Source organism: Epargyreus clarus, unplaced genomic scaffold, assembly GCF_041222505.1.
Source record: "Epargyreus clarus isolate Ecla_fem2 unplaced genomic scaffold, WU_Ecla_fem_2.2 ptg000033l, whole genome shotgun sequence".
NCBI classification, from domain to species: Eukaryota; Metazoa; Arthropoda; class Insecta; order Lepidoptera; family Hesperiidae; genus Epargyreus; species Epargyreus clarus.
Window position 1 is genome coordinate 3,655,711 of NW_027332238.1, and position 27,415 is coordinate 3,683,125.

General features: G+C 38.4%; 4 protein-coding genes across 4 annotated transcripts in view; 3 read left to right on the plus strand and 1 right to left on the minus strand.

The window, feature by feature from the left end:
• Window positions 1-27,415, minus strand: part of alpha-Cat (catenin alpha) — a 71,862-nt gene that overhangs the window by 19,025 nt on the left and 25,422 nt on the right. The window lies entirely within an intron of this gene.
• LOC140755340 (bile salt-activated lipase-like) lies at window positions 6,193-9,859 on the plus strand. Its single transcript, XM_073090534.1, has 4 exons — window positions 6,193-6,345; window positions 6,770-6,970; window positions 7,408-8,651; window positions 9,667-9,859. Exons 1-4 carry the CDS (start codon window positions 6,193-6,195, stop codon window positions 9,857-9,859), a joined length of 1,791 nt encoding a protein of 596 aa, XP_072946635.1.
• On the plus strand, window positions 10,938-14,526 carry LOC140755341 (bile salt-activated lipase-like). The gene is made up of 3 exons (XM_073090535.1): window positions 10,938-11,138; window positions 12,072-13,306; window positions 14,343-14,526. The coding sequence occupies exons 1-3, from the start codon at window positions 10,938-10,940 to the stop codon at window positions 14,524-14,526; spliced, it is 1,620 nt and encodes a 539-aa protein (XP_072946636.1).
• Window positions 17,988-26,683, plus strand: CPR6 (cuticular protein RR-1 motif 6). Its single transcript, XM_073090536.1, has 4 exons — window positions 17,988-18,017; window positions 24,808-24,999; window positions 25,827-25,931; window positions 26,497-26,683. Exons 1-4 carry the CDS (start codon window positions 17,988-17,990, stop codon window positions 26,590-26,592), a joined length of 423 nt encoding a protein of 140 aa, XP_072946637.1. The 3' UTR covers window positions 26,593-26,683.

Genomic DNA, 27,415 nt, shown 5'->3' on the forward strand with positions numbered 1-27,415 from the left:
CTATAACTGATATTATAATAAATACAAATAAGAACCATAAAATATATTTTAATATACTTATTTTAATTTTATTATACGTTGTTTACGTATCATTCATCATCACCCCAATGCCATCTATTGTTGTTTCATATAACTAAGTATTGTTGAAAATAATAAAATAAATAAAAACAACATTTGCTAGTACGGAAGCCTCCATGTGCGAGTTCGACTCGTACTTGGCGAATTATTTAATTCTCTTAGGCGTGCAGTGTTTGAACGTAGGACCCGCTGATAGAGAAGACGAGTTTCAATAATTTCAGTAATAGGTATGGCGGTGGTGCCGCCGGAGTCGAACCACAAAGGGTTCTACCACCTTCAAATTTGTCAAGAATTCAAAAAATAACTGACAAATCAGCCTTTTGTGGATCATCCAATTTCAACGCTTCACCGCGTATCTTTTTATTTTACTTGTCAAAGATATATTCAAAAAGACTCAAAAATTGCCGAGTTATTTTCCAACAAAATTCAAACGCGAACCATCCGTGACCTCTCAACATTGACCATGTGATCCTTGACCCCATAAGCGTTACGTCCGCCTACATATATTATGTTCAAATACTTACATAATGTGGAATTTAAAGGTTAGTATCATGTCGTAACGGCTATGGGGAGATTCCATTTGTCGACAAGGATGTCTTTTCCTATCGTAAAACTTAACCGATTCAATAATAGAACAAAACTATTTCTTGATCCAATTTACAACATTTTAATATTCCCGCACAAAATACAATCGTATAGTCCGCTCTGAAGTTGTTGCGAGCAGGTGTAAGAATACAATTTGCTATGGCGACGCGATTCATTCCTATATTCAAAGCGGACTAGCAGTTTTACGCGGACTATACCAGCCAGTGACTATATAAATGTAAACTTATTATTATATAACACAAAATAATTAACTAAATTAATACTATAATTAAATAATGTCATTTCTAACAATTTCTGACTCTCATACCTTTAAACTTTAAACCAATTCTTGTATAAATACATTTGAATTGAACCTCGGAAACGGCTCTAAGGAATTTCATGATATTTTTTATAATAAAGGAGGGAGTCCACCTGATGGTAAGTGGCTACTGCCGCCCATCGACATCTGTAGTCAATCCCAGATAGGATTAAATATTCCAACGTGAGGTCGGCCACAGATGCGCCGTTACTTCTTAGGACTAAGCTGGAACGCGTCGGATAAGTATGCTTCCCTTACCACACCCTTCAAACCAGAACACAGCGGCGATGTCCACTAAGATCCATTGCAAAAATCCATTGATGGATCTTTTTGCACTTTTTTGTCCACTTTAATCCATGATACAGGATTTTATTCAAAGTGGATCTTTTAGGACTAACGGGTGTCGGAAGATCCATTATGAATAAAAACATACGAAGAAACATAACTTTTTTATGGCTCAAAAACACACAAAAGAATAAATAAATTAAAACACAGCAGGGTTTAACCTTGCTGTTATGAGGCCGAATAGGTGTGGCGGTGGTGCCGCCGGAGTCGAACCACAAAGGGTTCTCTCAAGGTTCAAGGTTCCACCTTTATCTAAGTCAGTCATCCACACCACACACCGACACGCAGAACTGCTTCATTCTACAAATATCTGTTATATAATCATCAATGAAACCTAGCATCCGTCTCCAATCGACCTTCTGAACGACCTCGGGGGGTCCTCATCAATATGTAGGTATTTTAACTAAATTATATAAAAACGAAGATTGATTGGTATACATCACATGTCAAGTCCGTTATTTGAAAGGTTTTTAGTCACTACGGGAAGGTGACGACACGATTGGTCGTGTACGGCAGTTTATGTATCGAGAACAACTTTCGATTTTACTCTTTACATTTACTCCACATTTAGTATGATATATGGAGTAAAGTGCTTTAGTTGAAAGTTTTTTAGTCACGACGTGAGGTACACGACACGACTAGTCGTGTATAACAGGTATTTTTTTTATTATAGCCATTTATTCTTACTTAAATTTTATTTTTTACATTTACTTGTTACAGCACATGTTACAACATTCATTCATCCAGAACACAGCAGTGCTTCTGTTATACGAAACTAAATCCTACCTTTAAGTTTTATATTTCCAACTAAAACTTTCAAATAGTTTATTTTAATTTGGTATCTTTATTTATTTATTTATTTATGCACACAAAAATACAATACAAAAGAGAGCTTATATCTAAAATTTAGTGCAAAGGCACTGCTTATTTCTAAAGAAATTTCTTCCAGCAGACCTGAGATTGGAGAATGGTTAACTGATGGTAGTACAGCGATCTTTCACATGATCGCACACAATATTAGAAAATATCATTTATTCCGACAGGAACACTATACTATCATTAACACATAACTGTTAACGATTCCGTTTTCATAATCGTGTGTTATAAATGTCATCTTCACATTTATTACGAGCGAACCGCGAAATGTCAACCGCGCGCGCTTGTGCAACGCGCAAGCCAAATAAATCGTATCTAAACAAAATATTATTTGCAGTGTCGTGTCGTAAGGTTTAATTTGTGATGTCGTTATTAACTAAGTTTTGTTTGATGATGTGTAATATGACGTCAAGTATAGAATTAAGATCTATTCAACTGTTTGAATAAAGCATTAATTTTTAGGTATAAAATTCACTTACACTACCAGAAATGCTTCCAAAAAGTGCAGTGATAGCCTAGTGGTTAAGAAACTCGACCTCTCGATCGAAGGGTCCGAGGTTCAAATCCCAGGCACGCACCTCTGATTTTTCAAAGTTATGTGCGTATTAGAAATTGATTATCACTTGCTAAAACGGTGAAGGAAAACATCGTGAGGAAACCTGCATACCTGAGAGATTTATAAAAAAAAAATCTCAAAGGTATGTGAAGTCTACCAATACGCACTTGGCCAGCGCGGTGGACTATGGCCTAATCCTTCTCATTCTGAGACGAGACTCGTGCCCAGCAGTGGGACAGTAATGGGTTGATGATGATAATACCAAAAATGCTTATACAAAAATCTGACTCACCATCATTATTAATATATATCATTTATAATTTAGGAGTAGCAGACGATCATGCAGTCCGCCTGATGGCATGTGGCTACTGCCGCCCATGGACATGTGTAATCAACCCCAGATAGGATTAGATATTCCTACCTGAGGTCGGCCACTGCCGCCGCTACCCCTGACGACTATGCTGGAACGCCTCGAAAAAGTATGTCTCCCTTACCACACTTCAAACTAGAACACAGCAGAGCTTACCACTGCTTAGATAGAAATATGTGTGGCGGTGGTGCCGTAATCGAAGTACAAAGGGTTCTACTACCTTCAAAACAACTATACACTAAAACACGCACAAACATTAATTTCTTACACTAAGTGTTAAAACGCGATAACCATCAACACATTAAAATCTCATTTACATACATAAACATAAACAAACACTCACACATACATACACACATACACGTTATTGGGAAACGTTAATTAGTTGAAGATCACTGCTTACATATGTGCGTATTCTCCTTGGAGTAAGGCTGTGTACACACGTGAGCTTTGAACTTAAGCTTAACATTAATTATTTAGTGTAGTTACCCCCTAATATTTGGCGTAAATCTCTGGATATTATATATTACTTACATAGATTAGTAAAGATTACTCGCTCCTAACAAGACAACGTAACCTTTTGACAATTGTGACTGTCAATTATTTTCATGTTTGAAAAATATTAAAAATGAAACGAATGAAACGATATTTCTTCGCACTTTTTCTTCGATTTCGTGCCTTAACTGCACATGTCGGCATTATTCCGCGTAAATTACACCATAACAGCCATTAAACGGCTTACAGAATTTTCAGCTGCTTAAGTCATTTAATGGCTTCCTTCGATTACAAGGCGGTGAGATACCTATACTTATCTATGACTAGCTGACCCGGAAAACTTGGTACCGCCTCAAAATCTATTTATCAAATATATTTCATATAAAATATGGCCTATGTTACTAATGGATAATGTAGCTTTCGAATGGTGAAAGAATTTTTAAAATCGGTCCAGTAGTTTTTGAGCCTATTCATTACAACCAAACAAACAAACAAAGCTTTCCTCTTTATAATATTAGTGTAGATCAGCGTTTTCCAACCTTCTTCAGTCCACGGACCCTTAGGAAATCAAGCACATTTTTCACGGACCCCCTTAATAAAATGAAGAGCAAAAAAAAAAAAAAACAATCCCCGCCAAAACATAATTTGAAAGACCGATTTATGTATTTTGTTATTGTTTTTTTTTTAGATTAATAATAGTGTTATACATCATTGGATGCATCTTTTTTACTTTTATGAAATACCGTGTGCTTAGATCACGTTTTTCTAATAAAACTGGTTTGCTGATTTTTCGTTTAGCGACTGTTTTGCATTTAATGAGCAATTTATGTATGGTCCGGAGATGACACCGCGGACCCCCATACATATACTCGCGGACCCCCAGGGGTCCGCGGACCACAGGTTAGAAAACGCGAGTGTAGATTACGCACGAGAATATTCAGTGTAATAACGCCATATTAATTCGGATACACCTCTCAATATTATTTATAATAAAATAGCTTTTACCCGCAACTTCGCTTGCGGTCAGAGCTTTTATCTATCCCTCGGGAACGGTATTTTTTCGGGATGTGTGTACAAAATTTCATGACAATCGACTAAGTAGTTAAGGCGTGAAAGTGTGACAAACAAACTCACATACGCATTCATAATATTCGTTAGAATATATCCAAAATTATAACATATAGAATAGAAGACCGAGATTCGACATATTTTGATCGCCCGTTATTAATTATCGATCTATCCATGGTTTTATCTACCAGAGATCGATATTTAACAATTTAGCGGACAATACATTTTATATGCATCTCCATAGGTGTCGAAAGGTTTTTAAAAAGAATACGAAGAACAAAACTATATCACTAAAAATCTCTATTTAAAAAACTGTTGTATATAAAAGATATAAGATATACATATATCTATTGACAAAAAATATTTATCTTGAGAATGTAACTCGTGTCATCATCAACTCATTAGTAATCTACAGATATTTTAATTGCGATACACCGAATAATACGTAAACATTTGCACTAATGTTTTTATCAAACGCTGATGCAAATTCCTCGCAAAAATAATTATTACCACGCTTAATTAGCTTGACCTGTATGTATATATGTATGTGGTACAACTCTCTGTGGTTCGACTCTGGGGCTCCACCGCCACACCTATTTCTGTTATAACAGCAGTGTGGCGCTGCTGTGTTCTGGTTTGAAGGGTGTAAGGGAGACATACTTTTCCGAGGCGCTCCAGATAGTCCTCAGGTAGTAATATCTAATCCTACCTGGGTAAACCCCAGGTAATAAATTACAGACGAGCTTTTGTACGCGGCTTCGCTCGCGTTACGAAGTAATATTTTCATCCCCTATTTTATCCCCTTGGTAGTAGAATTGATCAAAATCCTTTCTTAGCGGATGCCTACGTCATAACATCTACCTGCATGCCAAATTTCAGCCCGATCCGTCCAGTTGTTTGGGCTGTGCGTTGATAGATCACTATGTCAGTCAGTCACCTTTGAGTTATATATATTTAGAAGATGTCCATGGGCGGCAGTATGTGGGGAATCTGGGTATGTAACGGAATTTTTGAACTCGATTTTTACTCTCTTTAAACGTTCAGATTAATTCAAAATTTTGAACAATTATCAAGAACCGATGACAACGCACGATTTCATCAGGATCGTCAGGATGAACGATATTCCTTGTGAGATTCTAGCGTGGTTTTTAGTTTTTTAAGCTTTACTATTATTATTCTTCCTAGACTTAAGGATCTTTCTATAAATTTATATTTTTTATTTTAATGATACTTATTGCATTTATGCAATAATAATCATTAAAATCAATATTTTTTTTGCGTGTTCCACGAACAAAAATACCAACATTTTTTGGAACATTAGTGATAAAATAACATTGATTGATATAAAAAATTGTATCTTCAGAATCATTCATGTTATTATCAGGTCATTAATAATCAATCTATCTTACGATTACGATAGAACTTACATCAAACATTATAATCAGACGTATTATTGAAACGGCGCAAATTCCTCTTTAATTTTTTAGCAAAATTAAAACAATGTGGTATTTGAAGATCGTAATTCCCGTGCTCGTGATAGTCGTGGTGGCGGTGGTCGTGGTGCCCATCGCAGTGGTGTTCACTAGAGACGCGGACGAGAGGGGCCCCCTGGTGAACACCGCGCTCGGTGCGATACGCGGTTTACTTTACGCTGTAATTAATATTCAATCTATCCAGTGTTTTAACCTACCACAGATCGTCATTTGACAATCGTTGGTAGGTTACATTGGTTAGATTGGTTATCAATAACGGCCATAAGTTTAGATATACACTTTTAAATGCAATAGCTATCATTAGCTTTAGTAAAGTTATTTTTGAAAGCTACACAAACAAAAAGACAAAACAACTTTTTAATACTATAAACAATAATATAACATTGATTGATCGATTTAAAAAATATTTATCTGCTATTCAGCTTCAGAATTATTTACATTATTATCAGGTCATTATTAATCAATCTATCTTGCGATAACGTTAGTCCTAATATCAAACATTATAAACATGCGAACGTGTTATTGAAAGGACACAAATTTCTCTTCAAATTCCTATTAAAATTAAAACAATGCGGTATTTGAAGATCGTAATTCCCGTGCTCGTGATAGTCGTCGTGGCGGTGGTCGTGGTGCCCATCGCAGTGGTGTTCACTAGAGACGCGGACGAGAGCGGCCCCCTGGTGAACACCGCGCTCGGCGCGATACGCGGGCTACATTCTGATGACGGGACATACTCAATGTTCCTGGGTATACCGTACGCTGTTGTTGGGGCGAATCCGTTTGGGGTAAGTGTATATATAAAGATATATAATTCTATACAATTAAATAAAATTGAAGTGTTTGTTTGTAATGTCAAAATAACAGCTATATAACAAAAAATCTATCAAAGGTCTATCTATTATTCTATCCGTCTGTCTGTCTTTTTGTTGAGACTTTCACTGGATAGTAGCTCATATAAGGAATAAGTAGGTTTCCGTGAACAAAAAAAAAATTCATAAAATCTCAATAAATAAAAAGGTAAAGACAAAACTATATCACAGCGTAATACATTATCTCTTTAGTGTCATTCTTTGTCACGCCTTGCAGCACAAACGGCTCGACGGATTTTAACATCAGGGATTGTCGGATTCGTCTGAATTGTACAAATGAAATGAGCTATATTTTAAACAGTCGGATTTCGGTTTTTATAATAATGTCAATATACGGAATCTATTTTCCACAGGCGGCGATCCCAAATCCAAATTTCACCGACGTGTTCAACGCGTTCACGGACAGCGTAAGATGTCCACAAATGCCCCAAAATCGAGTCGACGGCTCCCTGGACTGTCTCCAATTGAACATTTACGTCCCAAGAAATGCTCGGAAACCTCTACCGGTTTTGGTCTACACGCACGGCGGGCGATTCATGATGGGTACGTCAGCGAAGAACAGCTTCGGACCGAAATTCTTGGTTCGTCATGACGTCATCTACGTCTCCTTTCATTACAGACTGTCTGTGTACGGCTTCATGTGTTTACACACAGCGGACGTACCAGGAAACCAGGGGCTTAAAGACCAATTGGCTGCTTTGAGGTGGATCAAGAATAATATCAAGGAATTCGGTGGTGACGTCGACAATATAACTCTGTTTGGAGACAGCGCTGGAGGTGTATCAGTTGATCTGCACTTACTATTCGCCGAAGAGGGTTTATTCCACAAAGTGATCCTCCAGAGCGGTACATCCTTATGCCCGTGGGGCGTTCAGGAACCAGATCTGGACGTCCCATTCAAAATCGCTAGACAATTGGGTTTTGAAACCGATGAATTGGACGAAGCGGTGAGATTCCTGTCGAACCAAACAGCAACACGAGTTATAGAAGCGACGGCGAGTTTATCGTTGAGTTTCGTGCCGTGTGTGGAAAAGTCGTTCCCTAACGTCGACAGTTTCGTTACTGAACATCCGATCAACACTCCCATTTCCAAAGCTAGAAGTATACCTATAATAGCCGGGTATACGGACGACGAGAGGCTGATGACGTACGGTCGAATGCCGGATGAACAATTCGAAACATTGGACGTCTTCAATCACAGTATCAACCTCGGTTTTGCTTTCAACGAAACAGACGATGCGATGAAGGCGTTCGTACGCCGGTTCTATATAGGCGATGAGCCGATCAGTGCGAGGCTTCGCCAGGAGGTGACAGACTTCGATTCAGACTTCACGTTCGTGCATCCAACCCAGCGATCGCTCGCGAAATACTTGGAGAACAACGGAGTGGCGTATCACTATGTATTCTCTTACGTCGGTGGTAGAAACATGATGAGGAATAGGCTGAATATGAATATAACTGAAGGTGGTGGTGCGTCGCACTCGGATGATCTCGGATACCTGTTCGATCTGCCGACCCTCACTGGTACACCTACTGCCGAAGATCAGGTCATCATTGATAGAATCACCACTCTTTGGACTAATTTCGCTAAATATGGGTAAGATTTTATCGAACATACTATCTTCGTGATTAGTAAAAGTATTGTAAAACCCAAGGCCCTATTTATTCTGTAAAGTAATGTGGCGCTAGTATAACGCTATGCAAACTTACAAGATATAAAAATAAATAAAAATAAAATATAAGACGGTGGTAGAACCTCCTGTGGTTCGACTTCGTCGGCACCACACGTATTTCTGCCTGATAGCAGTGTTAAGAGCTGCTGTGTTCTGGTTTGAAGGGTGTGGTAAGGAAAACGTACTTATACGAGGCATTCCAACTCAGTTCTCAGGGATAGCGGCTCATCGATATGTATGCTGATGGTATTAGTTGATAAATAATTAGGTTAAGTTATCCACTGACATTAATAATCTCCGATCAGCAGATTACGCATAAGTAAATAAGTTTGATTTGCATAGATATCTTTACATGGCTTCTATTAGCATCGAGAATGGTTTTTTTAATAGAATGTAAATAATGTTTCTGTGAAATAAATACTTATAAGGCTTAGAACTTGAAACTGTCGCAACGGAATTTTAAATCAATAAATCCCAACCGATTGAACTGAAATTTAAATACACGTTTGGTTTGGATGACACTGCATAATTAGTTTGACGTCATTTAAAATCAAAGATGGCGGATCAGCTTGTTTCTTTATAACATAGGATTAGCAAACGAGCATGCAATCCATCTGATGTAAGTGGCTGCCTCCGTGGACATCTGTAATCAACCCCAGATAGGATTAGATTCCTGTATGAAGTCGGCTAATGATTTACAAACTACAACAGAGCAGCGCTTAACACTGCTGTTATAACAGAAATAGATGTAACGGTGGAGCCACCGGAGTCGAACCACAGAGGGTCCTACCACCTTTAAACCATCACTATCCACCACCTGATAAGTAGCCTGCTGCATTGGACATCTGCAATCAACTAAGATTGGAGAATCAGAAACTTGCAAAATTAGATGCCTACGATCAGCCACAGTTGCGTTCATTCTTCCTTCTCTTCTTTCAGCGACCCAACACCAACCACCACCGACCTGTTCCCAGTCAGATGGCTACCAGTAACCAGAGACAGCCTCAACTACCTGAACCTGACCAACCCGTTGGCAGTGTCAACACGGCCTTTCCATCAACGTTTGACCTTCTGGGACTTCTTCTATGACACAAACGAGGAATATGTGTTAGGCCATGTCTCCTCGCTTTAGCAAGGATTAGTTGCATCAGATTTTTTAAAATAAGCGTTAATGAATAATTATATTTAAAGAAATAAATATTATTTACTTGTATCTATTTTGTTTCTGTCTATTTTGGAGATGTCTTCGGGTTAAGCGATCGTGCCCAGAAGAGGCCATGCTCTCACAGTTCCAGTTCAGAGCACGTATATGATAAGAAAGTTGAGAAAATTTCGATAGCGTGATTCAGTGCGCCATCTCTTAATGAATTTCGAAAAGTTTAAAACCAACTATCTAACTTTAAAATTATAATTAGGGTCCTACATATTTTCCGAATAACAGGAACAATCTTTTTTGGGTCATGGCTTTCAAAAATGTAGTTCCACAAAATAAAATTACTTCAATATAGTAATTAGTTAAGTGTAGCTATTTTCAGTAAAAATGCAATGCAAATGCAAACAATGATGACAAAATTATGATATTTTTTTATTTCTACAGTGGCAGCCTCTTTCTTGTGGAGACCCCGGGGCAGTAGCCCTGACTGCCCTGACAAAAACAATCTAATCAAAAATGTATGATTAATCATCTCAAAATATCTACAAACTAATCAAATTGTTATAAATTACAATCTTTATCATACCTTTATCGTAAATAACAATTCTTATATCATTTATCTTGATATGAACAATCAGTTACAACTCAATTACTTCTACTCTATAGACGTCACTTTTGTTAGCATATATAAAATCTAATTTTAATTTTCCTTTACTATCTCTCTCTCTCTGTCTATCTCTATTTCTCTCTCTCTTTCTACTATTTTACTACTTTGTACCCCTACTTATCCTTCATCTGAACTAAAAAGTACTTTTCCTGGCTGCTAAAGTTGCACAATATCATATTTTTAGCATAAATATAAGCGAAACTATTTTAAAATTACAGACAGACATACTTTATATTAAATTGTTCAAATTAATCCTTTCCTTCTTTCCTTTTCATAATAAAATCTTCAATTTTAATAACTTTAATCTTAACAACTGTTCTATGATTTACAGTAATCTTAAAAATTCTAATTCTGCTAAATAATTCATCAAAGCTCTGTCAATTTCCAAAAATGCGATCTTCAAATACCATTCCGTTTATTTTGGTGACTGTTCTAACAGTTGCAATTGGTCATGTGTTCTCTACCTCTGAAGATTATCCACTTGTGAACACCACGGTTGGCGCGATCCGTGGTCAGAGGTCTGAAGATGGGGACTACTCTATGTTCCTGGGCGTGCCGTACGCTACCATCGACAAGAGGAATCCGTTTGGTGTAAGTACATACATTTGATATTTTAAGCCCCTGAATATTAAATAAAGCATTGGGATATCGAAGGAGCGAGAATACATTTTATATTCCAAAGATTTTTTAACTTATTGCACACCAATTTATTAAAGTTTATTTTTCAAAACGGAATTATTACCATTCAGTCTGTTTCGTCTGTTACTATTTGGTACAAATGAAACTTGCAGTATAATTCATGTTTTGTAGCGAGACTCAATGATAGTAAAGTGTTTGAGCACAGAGTCAAAATTAATTTCTTGTACATTTGTTGAGCAAAAGTAAGTGTAAAAACTTAAATTTCCCATAAATAGTTATTCTTTCTACGACTCTCGGTGCTCCTAACATTTTCTACGACCAATCTTAGAGAGTTCCTCAGAGATGTAGGCAGTACCATTCACAATTGGATCAACACTTTATTTTTTTTTTCCGTGGGGAAACCCTTCATGGGTTCCTCTCAGCAACGGGTGTAGCGGAGAGGATATGCCGGAATCCTACCGGCTAAAACCCCACGGTGTTCCTCTGGACGCCTTTTGTCGGGACCACGGGTACGCTAATAGCACTCGTCCGCGATCCCGACGGCGTTTGCCCACGTCCGGGCCCGTCTCGGTTCGGGATGGAGCTGGAGCTGCTCCATCCGCTCATCTTTGAGGTGCACGCGGGAACACCGCGCGCGCCACCTCGAGGCTTAATGGCGTTTTTGACGTAGAACACCCCGGTGTCCTACGCCAATGCCTCCGTTATGGGGGTAGGAGATGGGCGTGGGGAAACCTTCGCCTACGCCCGATTTTACGGCTGCGGATTGGGAGGTCTGAGGATTTCTCTCTCTCCCGCTCCGCAGCCTCCTTCTGCGAGATTACTTCCTCACAATTGGATCAACCCTACTAATTGGAATCGACTACACAAATTCACTTTTTCTTGCAGGCATCGGTCCCAAACCCAACATTCGATGACATCTTCGACGCTTTCGACGGAACCGTTGCATGTCCACAAGTTAGCTCGCGAGGCATCCACGGTTCTCTGGACTGTCTGACCTTAAACATCTATGTCCCTGACACTACTCAGAACCGTCTACCGGTCCTCGTCTTCATATACGGGGGTCGATTTATGATGGGCTCTGCTGTCAAAAGCACTTACGGACCAAAGTTTTTGACCCGTCATGACGTCATCTTAGTCGTCTTAAATTATAGAATAGGTGTGTACGGCTTCATGAGTTTGAACACCGCTGACGTACCAGGCAACCAAGGGTTGAAAGATCAGTTGAACGCCTTGAGGTGGATAAAACAAAACATTGGAGCGTTTGGTGGTGATGAAGAAAATATAACGTTATTTGGCGAAAGTGCTGGCGGCGTATCCGCTGACTTCCATCTCTTACATTCCGATGATGGGCTCTTTCACAAAGTCATCACGCAGAGTGGGACATCGCTATCCCCTTGGGCGATAGAGGAACCCGATTTAAATGCGCCGCTACGACTGGCTAGAGTGTTAGGCTTTAACACAAACGACGTGAACGCCGCATTGAATTTGTTGACGAATCAATCGACGAATCGTGTCGTTGGAGCCACTGCACTTTTGAGATTGAGGTTCGTGCCGTGCGTCGAAAAGGAATTCCCGGGCGTCGAGAGTTTTATGACTGTTCATTCTGTTAGCACTCCTGTCCCTCGAGCGAAGGACATTCCTCTTCTCTCTGGGTATAACGACGACGAGAGTTTAATGACGTATGCTAATCTACCCGCAATCGCTTTTCAGACCTTAGACATATTTAATTACAACATGGGTATAGGATTCAATTTCGGCGACAAACACAAAGCAATGGAGAGATTGACACATCGTTTTTACGCTGGAGACGAGCCCATGAGCGTCAAGTTACGACGTCCTGTAACCGATTTCGAATCGGACTTCCTCTTCGTTCATCCGACACAGAGGACTATTCACAAGTACTTGGATTATGGCGGTGATGTCTACCATTACGTGTTCTCGTTCAAAGGTGGTAGGAACATGATGAGGACAATGATGAACATCACAGAGGGCGGTGCGTCTCATGCTGACGAGCTGGGATATCTGTTTGATATGGATCTTTTTAGGAACACGCCCAGCCCTGAAGATCAGTTGATAATTGACAGAATGACGACGCTTTGGACAAATTTTGCAAAATTTGGGTGAGTTTTCAGACATAATAATAAGAGACACAGTTTCCATTTTCACCATATTTATGCAACTATTAGTTTAGATTTTTTTTTTTTATAATATAGGAGTAGCAGACGAGCATGCAGTCCACCTGATGCCTACTGCCGCCCATGGACATCTGTAATCAATCCCAGATAGGATTAGATATACCTGAGGTCGGCCACAGATGCGCCGCTACCCCTGAAGACTAAGCTGGAACGCCTCGGAAAAGCCTGTCTCCCTTACCACACCCTTCAAAACGGAACACAGCAGTGCCTAACACTGCTGTTATTGGGTAGAAATAGATGTAGCGGTGGTGCCGCCAGAGTCGAACCACAAAGGCTTCTACCACCTTATTACCACTATTAGACTAGTTTAGATATTTTGGGGAAACAATAACATCTACTATTCTCTGTAAGGTTTATGTGTTAAGTGAAGTAGTCACTGCAATTGATAGACACTTGTTAATATATCTAAATAGGATCCTTTTCATTAAACACAAATATGCTGGTACTCATGAAGACTAAGTTAAACGCCTAACGTGAATGTGCCTTACAACAGCCCAACGGGAGGCAACGGACACTGTCCAACTATCTGAATAGTATTAATAGTATTCTTATCAGTAATAATAAATAGACTACTCTTGAAAACTAAGTCACAAAGCCTCATTTGAATTTGCTAAGGTATACCGCCTTCAAACCACCATACCACACCACACAAGATTAGCACTACATCAGTGATTTAGGCAGAAAGAGGTGTAACGATGGTGCATTTGCACTCCAAGTACCAAGCCTACTATATCATAGTTCCACGGCCTACTCGTGGCGGTAATTAGGACTAAGTTGAAACGCCTCGGATATGTATGTCTGCCTTACCAATGCTAGACACATCAGTATAACAACAGTTATAAGGCAGAAATAGGTATTGTTTTGGAAGCGGAGTCGAACCACAGAGGGTTCTACCATCTTAATTCTACAACCTAAACCTAGTATGGAATTATGAGGACATAAAGCTTCTCCATTCCCTCAGGAATCCTACCCCATCAACATCGACCGTCCTGCCAGTCCAGTGGTTACCCGTCACCAAGGACAGGTTGCACTACCTGGACATCACCACGAACATGACCCTGGGGACGAGGCCCTTCAACCAGCGTCTCACATTCTGGGACTTTTTCTACGAAACCAATAGGGAGTACATTAAGGGTCAATCCTAGGTCCCCTTTCTTAGTTGTTAATGTACGAGTAGATGCAATAAATATGAATCTGTATGGTGTTGTATTTTCATTTTAAAGCCCTATTTTCAAAACTAAAGTATAAAGCGATTATTTAGCGATTTGGCAACCGTTCGACATAATTCAAGCACCATTGTTTGCGGCTAGTTTCACAGTGGGTCCCGTATCGTGGAAATTATCCATTTTAGGGTTCCGTACCCAAAGGGTAAAAACGGAACCCTATTACTAAGACTTCGCTGTCTGTCCGTCTGTCACAGGGCTGTATCTCCGGAACCGTAATAGATAGACACTTGAAATTTTTACAGGGGATACATAACGGTAGCCGCTATAACAACAAATACTAAAAATAAAATAAAGTTGAATATTAAAGGGTACGTACAACAAACCGGTATTTTTCGGCATTTTTCGATTTAACTGTTAAACCATCCTAAGAAGACTAATAACTGGTATTATAATAAATACAAATAAGAACCATAAAACATATTTTAATATAGTTATTTTCATTTTATTATACGTTGTTTACGTATCATTCAACATTACCCCAAAGCCGTCTATTTTTGCGTTATATAACTAAGTATTGTTGAAAATAATAAAATGAATACAAATAAGTAAAAAAATAATGTATGGCGGTACGGAAGCCTCCATGTGCGCGTTCGACTCGTACTTGGCGAATTATTTACTAGTTCAGAACTATGTACTAAATCAACAATTTGTTAAATTAATTTTACTTAGTAGTGACATGAAAGTCGGTTATATTTTTTGGTTAATTTTTTGAAGTGAAAACTTCTTTAGCAGCGTTGTGCACTATTTGTGATGGGTAAAAAAATGTTAAACTCGCATCAGGGCACGTGGCTTGATCGAAAATAGTAAGACGGCAAAGCAAACTGCAAAATCATCCGTCATCCGGTGTCAGCATAGAAAAAATATGTCAATGAGTGTCAGTTTCATCTTTTATTTATTATATTTTATTATTTAGGTTAGGTTTGGAAAGTTTTCACTTCTGGCGGCACTCCCCGTGCAACCCGTTGATTATTTTTTCATTACCTATCCAAGCGTGTGACATGCGACAAATATTTCGAAGAATGACCCACAAAAACCAAAACAAAGCAATAAAACAGTGGAATACGTATAACATGAATATAAATAGAATGGATTCGTGACCAAAATATGAATTAAACATACAAATGTAAACTATTCGACATAAGACGGATTACATCTGATGATTATTATGTTGGTAACCTTGAACTATGAAGATGAGTGTCACTAGTGATGCGCTACGGGTTTGCGTAAAGGCAATTGGATGTTTAATATTTTTATAATATAAGAGTAGCAGACGAGCATGCAGTCCACCTGATGGTAAGTGGCTACTGCCGCCCATGGACATCTGTAATCAACCCCAGATAGGATTAGATATTCCTACCTGAGGTCGGCCACAGATGCGCCGCTACCCCTGAGGACTAAGCTGGAACGCATCGGAAAAGTCTGTCTCCCTTACCACACCCTTCAAACCGGAACACAGCAGCGCCTAACACTGCTGTTATTAGGTAGAAATAGGTGTGGCGGTGGTGCCGCGGGAGTCGAACCACAAAGAATTCTACCACCTTCAACAAAGAATTTTACCACCTTCAGTTTAATTAATTGCTACTTCAATAACGTGTTCATCCTAAGTCAATATTTTTTCATTATATAGGAGTAGCAGACGAGCATGCAGTCCACCTGATGGTACCAGTAAGTGTTTACTGCCGCCCATGGACATCTGTAATGAACCCCAGATAGGATTAGATATTCCTACCTGGTGTCGGCCACAGATGTGCTGCTACCCCCGGGGACTAAGCTGGAACGCCTCGGAAAATAAAACACTTTCTACACTCACAGCCCCACACTAGGATTCCCTGTGTCGTGGGTGCCATGGACACACACATAGACAAATACACAAACACCCAGACCCAGAAACAGAAATCTAAATTCATCATTTGGATATCTGTCCGGCCGGGAATCGAACCCGGGACCCTTTGCGCGTCAGACCGGTATAGTGGCCGCCCCGCCACGCGGGTCGTCAAAAGTACGTCTCCCTTACCACAGCCTAAACGGCTTGACGGATTAACACATGAGGTGTTAATCCGTCATTAACAATTTCACGTCATAATTGGGTTCATCTAAATTGTGAGAGTGACATAGGTTATATTTTTAAGCAGTCGGGTTTTAGTTTCAGTAAAAATCTCTAGTTAACTTCCGTAGTCGAGTACAAACGAGAATTTAACAGTGTGCATATGCTGTATTGACAGAAAGATTTATTTATATGTACATGAAATATATGAAACTAACAGTATTTTTTACTAAACATAGCTCTTAAAATCTGATCGAATTGAGATATAATCACGTATTTGGCCTTCCACAGTGTTATAATCAACATAAGATATATAATAAAACGCATTATTATTTAAATGTAATTTGATATATCTACATATAACTTATCTTATATATGAAATTCTCGTGTCACAATGTTAGTTACCGTACTCCTCCGAAACGGCTTTACCGATTTTCAACAAATTTTATATGCATATTCAGTAGGTTTGAGAAGGCTATTATCTATTTTTCATACCCCTAAGTGATAAGGGTTGCTCACCCTTAACATTTTTTTATTTATATGTCAACACAACGTTTGCCGGGTCAGCTAGTATTTATATATACACACATATACGAGGCTTTCCGGCTTAGTCCTCAGGGGTAGCGGCGCATCTGTGGCCGACCTCAGGTAGAAATCTAATCCTATCTGGGATTGATAACAGATGGACTGCATGCTCGTCTGCTACCCCATATAATAAAAGCAAAGTGTGAACTGCGTGCTCGACAGCTACTCGTATAGTATAAAAAAACATACTAGATACAAAATTCGATCTTTGGTAGCTCGGATAGATTGATTATTGGTAAGAGGTGTGGGTATCCGAAGATGTCATACCAGCGGTGGGTCAATGCGATGGTCGCGTATATTGGGTCAGGGGGGATGGGTGCTCGTCATGCGAATTGGGCAATACCCAGTATTGAGGCTAGAGCACACTGCATGGTAAAAAAATACACTTTACATAGTAAAATGTTATGTGAAAATGTAAAAATTACAACAAAATATACGGAACCTATTTGAAATTTACTTCTTAAATAAATTATCTATGCCTATAAATGAATGTTTAAAAATGAATCTAATCCTATCTGGGGTTGATTAAAGATGTCCATACGGCAGTAGCCACTTACCAGATTGTGGTGTGCATGCTCATCTGCTACTCGTATATTATAAAAAAACAAACCAAAAAGTGCTCAACGCGTTTAAGGAAGTTTTCACATCAAAAAAATCTTCATACTAGACACTGTCAAATTTTGATCTTTGGTAGGTAAGATAGATTGAATATTGATAACGGATGTAGGTATATGAGCGTGTCATACCAGCGATGGGTCAATGCGACGGTCGCGGCTATTGGGTCAGGGGGGATGGGTGCTCGTCATGCGAATTGGGCAATACCCAGTATTGAGGCTAGAGCACACTGTATTGTAAAAATTACACTTCACTAGACATCCATAAAAACACAACTGCTTCAAAACAATATTTAACTTTATGATAATCCATAAAGTTATAAAAACATAAAAACGCGAAAGTTTAAAATATAGTCTTAATAACTACCTAGCATGATTTAGTCGAATGCAACGACACACCTCATATGTTAAAATCCGTCAAGCATTTGTTTTACTTTCATTAATGCTATTTTTAAATTTACCGTGCGTGTAGCCTGAGAATAGAACCCTGGACTCCTTTTTTGTTAACGAGGGGGAAACCTTCAAAACTACCCGATGCCGTGGAAGCGACAGAGGGTTATGTGAGACTCTTACCGCACTAAAGCCGCCCTGGAGGCCATCCACGGCGCTGCGTAGGACTCCAAAGGAACGCAACTGTCTGTCGCTGTAGTTCCGGGACCAGATTAGGGCAACGGTACGGTTACGGACTCTGCCTGTCGTAAGAGGCGACTAAAAGGGGCTTCTGGGGTTGCGAGCGGCAAGAGTGGGCGCTCGAACGGCCCGGACAGCGACCCCGGGAAGGACGGCGGTATGTGGTCGGTAAGGTTTCCCCCCTCGTAAACAAAAAAAAGGTACATCACATGTGCACACATCTTTACAATAAAGATGTACGCAACACGCCACCGCCGATCACCACCATAAAAGGAATCCAATACAAATTTATCAGCTGTTACTTAAAAGTAAAAAAAAAACAATCATTCTCTGATTCAACACGAATATTTTTTTGTATGAAAATATTATGTCAACACATCGACAAAATTAAAAACAAATATTTGTGTATGTAAAAGTATGTGAAGTCTACCAATACGCACTTGTCCAGCGCGGTGGACTATGGCCTAATCCTCATTCTGAGAGACCCGGCCCAGCAGTGGGACAGTAATGGGTTGAAGACGATTCTTAAGCGGTGTTTGACATTGGTTGGTTGGCGGGCGGTACATAGAGCGGGCGGCCGGCCGAGTTCTAACCAATACATAGTGTATTGGTTAAAACTCGGCCTCTCAATAGAAGGGTCCGAGGTTCGAACCCAGGCACGTATCTTTCATTTTTCAAAGTTATGTGCGTGTTAGGAATTAATTATCACTAGCTTTAACGGTGACGGAAAACATCGTGAGAAAATCATACCCGAGAGATATTTAAAAAATCTCAAATGTATGTGAAGTGTACTAATGTCCTCTGTACTAATGGTACTTGTCCAGCGCGGTGGACTATGACCTAATATGACCTAATCCTTCTCATTCTGAGTGTACACCCGTGCCCAGTAGTGGGACAGTAATGGGTTGTCGACGACGGCACAAAGAGTAAGAACGGAACCATATTACCAAGCCTCCGCTGTCCATCCGTCACAGGGCTCTATCCCTTGAACCGTCACTGATAGACCCCTAAAATGTTTACAATGTGTGTATTAACTATATCAGCTATAACGAGGACCCCCATACAAGAAACTAGTATTCGACGTTTCTCCTTTTATCTTTTGAAACGTAAGAGATAAACACTTATTTTTTTACAATCTATATACTTCTATAGCCGTGTCTATACGCCGCTACCGCTGAGGACTAAGCTGGAATATCTCAGAAACGTATGTCTCCCTTATCACACTTCAAACCAGAACACAGCAGCGCTTAACACTGCTGTTATACCAAGCGTGGCGGTTGTATTACCATCTTCAAAATGCCTTCAGCTTACAATACTAACCAGCTATGTCCTATGACCATGGACAGCAGTGACATTCATTGCTGCGCGCGCGCATCCTATATAACTCGCGGAGATCCACAATCGCACAGTACATGTCCGGACATCGAACAAAATGGTGAGTTTGTGACTGTGTTGTGTGTGTGTGTTCAAAAATATATAAATTTAAAAATAATTTATATTAAAAAAAATATAATATAAAAAATCTCTAATTTTAAAAATAAATCCTCCAAAAATAGCTAAAATAAGTGCAGATTAAGTCAATAAAAAGAATTAAGTTGTATGAACATTTTCAATAAAGGTTATTTTCAAAAAGAGCGGATTACAACATGTGAATAAGTAAAAAACCGCTAATTTTAAAATGAAAACAATTATTAAATATCTAAAACATGTGCGGATTAAGTTAACAAAAAGAGTTAAGTATATAAAGTATTCATTAAAAAATTAAATTATTTTCAAAAAAGCACGGATCACATTACAAAATATGAATAAATAAATTAGCCGCTAATTTTAAAATAAAAAAAAAACAATTATTCAATATCTAAAACAAGTCCGGATTAAGTTATAAAAAATAATTAACTTGTAAGAATAAAGTTTTTATTAAAAATTAAAATTATTTTATAAAAAGCGCGGATCTCATTACAAAATGTGAATAAATAAAAAGAACTTTAATTTTAAAATAAATAACAGTTATTCAATAGCTATAATAAGTGCCGATTAAGTTAACACGAATTAAGTTTAAAAATAAAATACTTTTTAAAAAATAAAATTATTATATAAAAAGTGGGGATCACAGTACAAAACACGATGACGTAATATGTTGATGATGTTATAATATAACAAAAAATATACAAACAAAGTTATTTTGAATATTTGAAAGGTCGAATGTCAAACGACGCATCATTGACATTTAAACTATGCACTAGAGCTGGTGTTGTGATGGGCTGGGGGCCAACTACCATCTTTTAAAAACCATCATAGTTCAGAAAGTTTTATTTTATCTTTAAAACAGTACAATATTCCGTCGTACACAGTTTAACAAACTTAAACCCTTATTAATTTTTCGCTTGTCCATTGTATAAAACCAACTGAAATTGTCGTAATTAGCTTAAAAAGTTAAATTTCCGGCAAAAAAAGTAAAAGTATGATTAAAATAATATTGTGTTAAGAGATGGTAGTAAGCCCCCTGAGCGCAGTGTTCTCGAACTTACCGTTTTCTTCGGTATTTCTAATTGCCAATATCGGTTACATTGAGCCAATATCGGTTATTGGCTCAATTTGGCCTGTCCTACCGAAATGCACTAATGATTTCCACGATTTCAGAGAATGAGAATTATCCCTTTCTTTTACCGAATTTTGATACAGAGTGTCCTGCTATTTTAGAACTATTTTGGGATGAAGTCAGTTTACTACATCGATATATAGTCAAGTATCAGCGAAAAAAGAAGCTCGGCAGGACGAAATAATATATCTATGTCAAGGAAAGATAAAAAAGGTCGCCAAATTGAATATTGTATAATTTTTGGTTTTATTGTAGTAGTAGTAGCAGTAGTAGTATTAGTAGTTTTAGTGGGCAATTCTACCTCGTTTCATTTCGTTCGAGAACAGGCTGAGCGGAGTAAACTAAAAACGGTTCAATAGAGATTTTATTTAATTTTTATTTTGTTATTATTCGATTTAATATTTAATTTTATTTTCATTTGATTTTTAATTTTAACCTAATTCTAGCATGCTTTAATGATTTTTTTATAAATTAATTTTAACAAAAAAAAAAACAAAGAATCATTTATTTTTGTTAATCCCCACTCATTTTGACAGAGTAGTAGAATTCGCGCACCATTGAGAGCGTTTCAAAAGGTTTTTTTAATTACTCTGGCTTGTAGGTTCCTCATGATTCCCCATATAGTTGCGGGACCAGAATAGGGCTACGGTATCCCTTGCCTGTCGTAAGAGGCGACTAAAAGGGGCTTCTGGGGTTGCGAGCGGCAAGAGTAGGAGCTCGAACCGCCCGGACAGCGACCCCGGGAAGGACGGCGGTATGTGTAGTCGGGGCAACGCACTAAGGGGGCTCCGGTTGCATTCCTCTAGAGATCCCGGAGTCCTTTACGCAGCGCCGAGGACGGCCACCAGGGGGGTTTTAGTGCGATAAGAATCCCACGTAACCCTGCGTCGCACCCCCGACACCGGGTACCTTCCAAAGGTTTCCCCCTCGAAAACAAAAAAAAAAGAGGTTCCTCGTGATGTTTTCCTTTTTTTAATAACTATAAATAATAAAATAAACTATTTTTAATAAACAACTTAATAAATGAATAATATGACGTTACAAGGAAGCCGTAACCCAAAAAAATCCAAGTATTAAAAAAAGTAAAAAAATAAAGGTGGTACCCAAAACAAGTATTTAATACAAAACAACAAACATAATTACAATACAAAGGCACATTCTTTTAAAAATATTTAAGGAATCATCTTTCAAAATAAATCGCCGATAGGTCATAGGCCATAGCAGTCAGAAAGGTCACGCGGCGGCCTGACATTTAATCCCTGTACTGTCAAATATGTTATTTGTAGAGCCGTACGTGACAGGCGAAGCGGGAAGCGAAAGGCACTATCATTAGGGTTCCATACCCAAATGGTAAAAACCAATCCCTTTACCCTTTACCTTTTACTGGATCCCTATTAATTTATAAAGAACTAGTTTTTGCCCGCGGCTTCGCCCGCGTTTCAAAAGAAAATAATATGACATACTAACATACATAAAACTGAAAATTCGTACCACAAAAACTTTGCTAAAGATCATCACTTGATCAAATGCATAGTTTACGATTCAATCCTTACTAATATCGATTAAAATAATCGTTTTTTTTTGCTCCAAAAGATGGATCGCCATCCCTAGTTCCCGTGGGATTTCCGGGATAAAAACTATCCTATGTCCGTTCTCGGGTCTCAGACTATCTTTGTACAAAATTTCATAAAAATCGGTTCAGTGGTGTAGGCGTGAAGAAGAGACAACCAGACAGAGTTACTTTCGGATTTATAATATTAATAAGGATAAGGATGTTCGAATTAGGTTAAAATTAGGTTGCCTGTCCGTATGTCACCGAGATCTACCTCCTGAACCGTAATCGATAGACACTTAAAAAATTTACAGAGTCACGCGACAACCTGAGAATCAATCTCTGTACTGTCAAATATGTTATGTTGTGTAGTTGTCAGTGACAGGCGAAGCTCGTTTTATCTATACTAATATTATAAAGAGGAAAACTTTGTTTGTTTGTTTGATTGTAATGAATAGGCTCAAAAACTACTGGACCGATTTTAAAAATTCTTTCACCATTCGAAAGCTACATTATCCACGAGTAACATAGTCTATATTTTATATGAAATATATTTGATAAATAGATTTTGAGGTGGTACAAAGTTTGTCGGGTCAGCTAGTTTTATAATATGGGAGAAGCAGACGAGCAAGTATTCCACCTGATGGTAAGTCTACTGTCGCCCATGGACATCTGTAATCAACTCCAGATAGCATTAGATTCCCTTGGTTCATTAGATTCCCGCATGAAATTCTCCGCACTGCATACAAAATAATTTATTTATGAAATATCCTACATATATAGAACACTTTATAAACTCGCTCTCCGCTCCGCTCAAGCACGTAGTTCTCTATGTAATATTGAGAAATTCCCAATATCGTCAGACAGATGTATTGAGTTACATCATTGAATACCCGCGGTGATGTTTGCACATCTTCAGTGACATTTTAGGGTTTTTAGGGTTCCTTACGAAAACAACAAATATTGGCCAAGTGCAAGTCGAACTCGCACACAGCGGGTTCCGTACTGCCAATTTTTTTTTTATTTTTAGTATTTGTTATTATTATATAGCAGCCATTTAATTAAATGCATTGTGAAAATTTGAAATATCTACGAATTAGGGTTATAATAATAGCAGGTTCTTGGGTAACGACCCCTATTTATTGCCACGCTCTTATTAGCTTGACCTGTATGTATGTATGTATGTAACGGAATCTTTGAACTTGATTTTTACCCACTTCGAACGGTCCGATTAATTTAAAATTTTGAACACTTATCAAGAACCGATTACAATACACGATTTTAATAATATTATCCCATTCTCTCCATCAGGATCGTCAGGAATCAGGATTAACGATTTTCCTTGTGCGATTATAGCGTGGTTTTTTGTTTTTAAAGCTTTTTTATTTTTAGTATTTGTCCCAAACCGGCCACCATTATACTTGTACTTACTCTTTAAAAATTTCAAGTGTTTATCTATTCGGTTCAGGAGATAGAGCCCTGCGACAAACGGACTGACAGTGGAGGCTTGGTAATAGAGTTCCGTTTTTACCTTTTGGGCACGGAACCCTAAAAACGATGTTACAACTCTCGATATTGCAGTATTATCTATTATCCGCAAAAACTGTATTATACATCTAATACCTTTAAACGAGCAATTCTTGTATGTATGTATGTGTATATATATATATATATATATATATATATATATATATATATATATATATGTGACAACGATCTCGGAAACGGTTCCAACGATTTTCTTGAAATTTTGCATTTAGGGGGTTTCGGGGGCGATAAATCGATCTAGCTAGGTTTTATTTTCAGGAAATGTCGTTTCAACCGTGTTTTAATTGAATAAAATCCTCCTATAATCATTAGAATACGAAGCTAAATCGGGCGCCTTAAAACGCAGGAAACCCGGGTTCAAATCTGGGTGCGACTGTTTTTTCTTTTTCTCTTTTTTTTCGAATTCCTTCTTTTTGTGAGAAAAATAATTGGACTCGTGACTTTTTATTTCAAATAATTGGTATTTTTGTTCTATTATTACAACACCGAGCAAAGCTCGGTCAGTCAGGTGCTAAACTGTATAACTATAACATAACTGTATAACTGTGTATTTGTATAACTATAACTATATTATAAATAAAATAATTTTAATTTATTAAATAACTAATTTAAAATTCCTCTATTCCAGAAACTCCTAATCCTATCTGTATTGGTGGCGTGCGTGTGCGCCGACGTGTCACACATTGTGAACGGTGAAAAGTCCGCGAAGATCCTCAAACATGAGATGGACGCAGGTCCGGATGGCACTTACCAATACTCGTATGAAACCGAGAACGGTATATCCGCGCGCGAGCAGGGCGTTTTGAAAGTCGTTGACAAGGTTTGTGTTTTATTTTTAGATTTTTTAACATAGGAGCAGCAGACGAGCATGCAGTCCACCTGATGGTAGGCTACTGCCGCCCGTGGACATCTGTAATCAACCCCAGATAGGATTAGGTATTCCTACCTAAGGTCGGCCACAAATGCGCCGCTACCCCTGAGGACTAAGCTAGAACGCCTCGGAAAAGTCTGTCTCCCTTACCACACCCTTCAAACCGGAACACAGCAGCGCCTAACACTGCTGTTATTAGGTAGAAATAGGTGTGGCGGTGGTGCCGCCGGAGTCGAACCACAAAGGGTTCTACCACCTTCGTGTTCTACTATTTTCAATTATCAAGGGCTACTGGGCTACCTATCGATCGTGTCAATGATAGCCCCTGAAAAACAGGGGTCCCATGTGTGTTATAGTCCGCGTAAAACTGCTAGTCCGCTCTGAATATAGAAATGAATCGCGTCGCCATAGCAAATTGTATGACTAAACCTGCTCGCAACAACTTCAGAGCGGACTAGCAGTTTGGCGCGGACTATACCATCAGATGGAGCATGCTCGTCTGCTACTTTTATCATTATATTTTATATATCTTATATATAAAATTCTCGTGTCATAATGATAGTTACCGTACTCCACCGAAACAGCTTTACCAATTTTCACCAAATTTTATATGCATATTCAGTAGGTCTGAGAATCGGCTACTATCTATTTTCCATACCCCTAAGTGATAAGGGTTGTTCACCCTTAACATTTTTTTATTTATATGGCAACACAACGTTTGCCGGGTCAGCTAGTATTTTATATTATTATTAAACCTATTCTCCTATGGTTCTCAGGACAACGCAGCCGAGGCAGTCCAGGGTGAAGCCAGATGGAGTTCTCCCGAAGGCGAAGTAGTTCAGCTGTCGTACATCGCGGACGAGAACGGCTATCAGCCACAAGTAAGTGATTCACGAGATGCGAATTCGATTCCCAGGCAGCTTTATGTATTTTATTTTATTTATTTATTTCCATTTAATTCAGACATAGTCCATATTTTGTCAGTATTTACATTGCACTTAATGCAATGTAAATACTAACAAATATGATTCTATGTTTGTAAAATTAATCATAATTAAAACAAATAATTCATTATTACTTACTTTAACCATGACTTTTGTCTTAAAATTTTTTTTTTCCGTCCTACGTTTTTTTGGTCCTTCGAGCTGGATTAACACTTTAATATAGAAGCAAATGTATATGAAGAAAAACACTCTTTCGAGCCAGATTATCTAAAAATATAATGATGTGTATTTCAGTATAAATATTAATTTTGCATAAAAAGTCATTTTATACCTAATGATAAGGCAGACGGGCTACTTGATGAACAGCAGTCACCGTCGCCGTGGACATTTGCAACACCAGAGGAGTCGACAATGCATCGCCGACTTTGAATTTAAAATTGAAAGATTATCTAAAAAAATATTTTTTTTATTATTTTTTTAATATGACGTATTCATCCCCCAGGGTTCCCACATCCCCACGCCGCCCCCGATCCCGGACGCGATCCTCCGCGCGCTGGAGTACATCCGGGCTCACCCACCACCCCCTGAGCGCCCCTGAGCTCCGCTGAACACCGCTGAGCTCCAGTGAACCCCATAGTTATAAGTAGCTTTAATGTGATCAAATTATAGCAATAAACATTGTTATTTTATACCTGTTTTATTATTTTTTTATTAAAAAAGAAAACGTAAGTCGAGTTATATTTTACTAGCTGACTCGGCAAACTTTGTACCGCCTCAAAATCTATTTATCAAATATATTTCATATAAAATATAGCCTATGTTACTCGTGGATAATGTAGCTTTCGAATGGTGAAAGAATTATTAAAATCGGTCCAGTAGTTTTTGAGCCTATTCATTACAACAAAACAAACAAACAAAGTTTTCCTCTTTATAATATTAGTATAGATATACTTTGTTAAGGTCATGAAATTAGAATAACGGTCTTTTTTATAAAATAGAGTGAGCAAACGCGCATGCTTGAGGACTAAGCTGTAACGCCTCAGAAAAGTATGTCTTCCTTACCTCACATCAAACCAGAACACAGCAGCGCTACATTGCTGTTATAACAGAAAGGTGTCGGTGGTGACAAAGTCTTACATCAGATATTTCTACCACCGAGGCTTTTCAAGAGTAATAAAGCTAGATCGATTTATCGCCTCCGAAATCCCCTGCATACTATTATAGATTTCATGAAAATCATTGAAGCCGTTCCAAGATTCAGATTAAATTAGAATACACATTTCATATGGTAGTAGAGTATACAGTACACTACACGGTACAGTAGGACTACCATGAGTTTACAAAAGTATTACTCGCTAGCGACTGCGTAAAATAAATGTATGAAAAATTGTACAGCGCCTCTGGTGGTTACTCGTAGAACT

What these genes read in the sequence shown, in the direction of transcription:
- LOC140755340 (XM_073090534.1), top strand. Translation starts at nt 6,193, where the DNA reads ATGTGGTATTTGAAGATCGTAATTCCCGTGCTCGTGATAGTCGTGGTG. An exon ending in TACGCGGTTTACTTTACGCT is followed by an intron (nt 6,346 to 6,769) that starts GTAATTAATATT and finishes CGGTATTTGAAG; the next exon opens with ATCGTAATTCCCGTGCTCGT. An exon ending in ACTAATTTCGCTAAATATGG is followed by an intron (nt 8,652 to 9,666) that starts GTAAGATTTTAT and finishes CTCTTCTTTCAG; the next exon opens with CGACCCAACACCAACCACCA.
- LOC140755341 (XM_073090535.1), top strand. Translation starts at nt 10,938, where the DNA reads ATGCGATCTTCAAATACCATTCCGTTTATTTTGGTGACTGTTCTAACA. An exon ending in ACAAGAGGAATCCGTTTGGT is followed by an intron (nt 11,139 to 12,071) that starts GTAAGTACATAC and finishes TTTTTCTTGCAG; the next exon opens with GCATCGGTCCCAAACCCAAC. An exon ending in ACAAATTTTGCAAAATTTGG is followed by an intron (nt 13,307 to 14,342) that starts GTGAGTTTTCAG and finishes CCATTCCCTCAG; the next exon opens with GAATCCTACCCCATCAACAT.
- CPR6 (XM_073090536.1), top strand. Translation starts at nt 17,988, where the DNA reads ATGGGTCAATGCGACGGTCGCGGCTATTGG. An exon ending in GCGACGGTCGCGGCTATTGG is followed by an intron (nt 18,018 to 24,807) that starts GTCAGGGGGGAT and finishes CCTCTATTCCAG; the next exon opens with AAACTCCTAATCCTATCTGT. An exon ending in TTTTGAAAGTCGTTGACAAG is followed by an intron (nt 25,000 to 25,826) that starts GTTTGTGTTTTA and finishes TATGGTTCTCAG; the next exon opens with GACAACGCAGCCGAGGCAGT.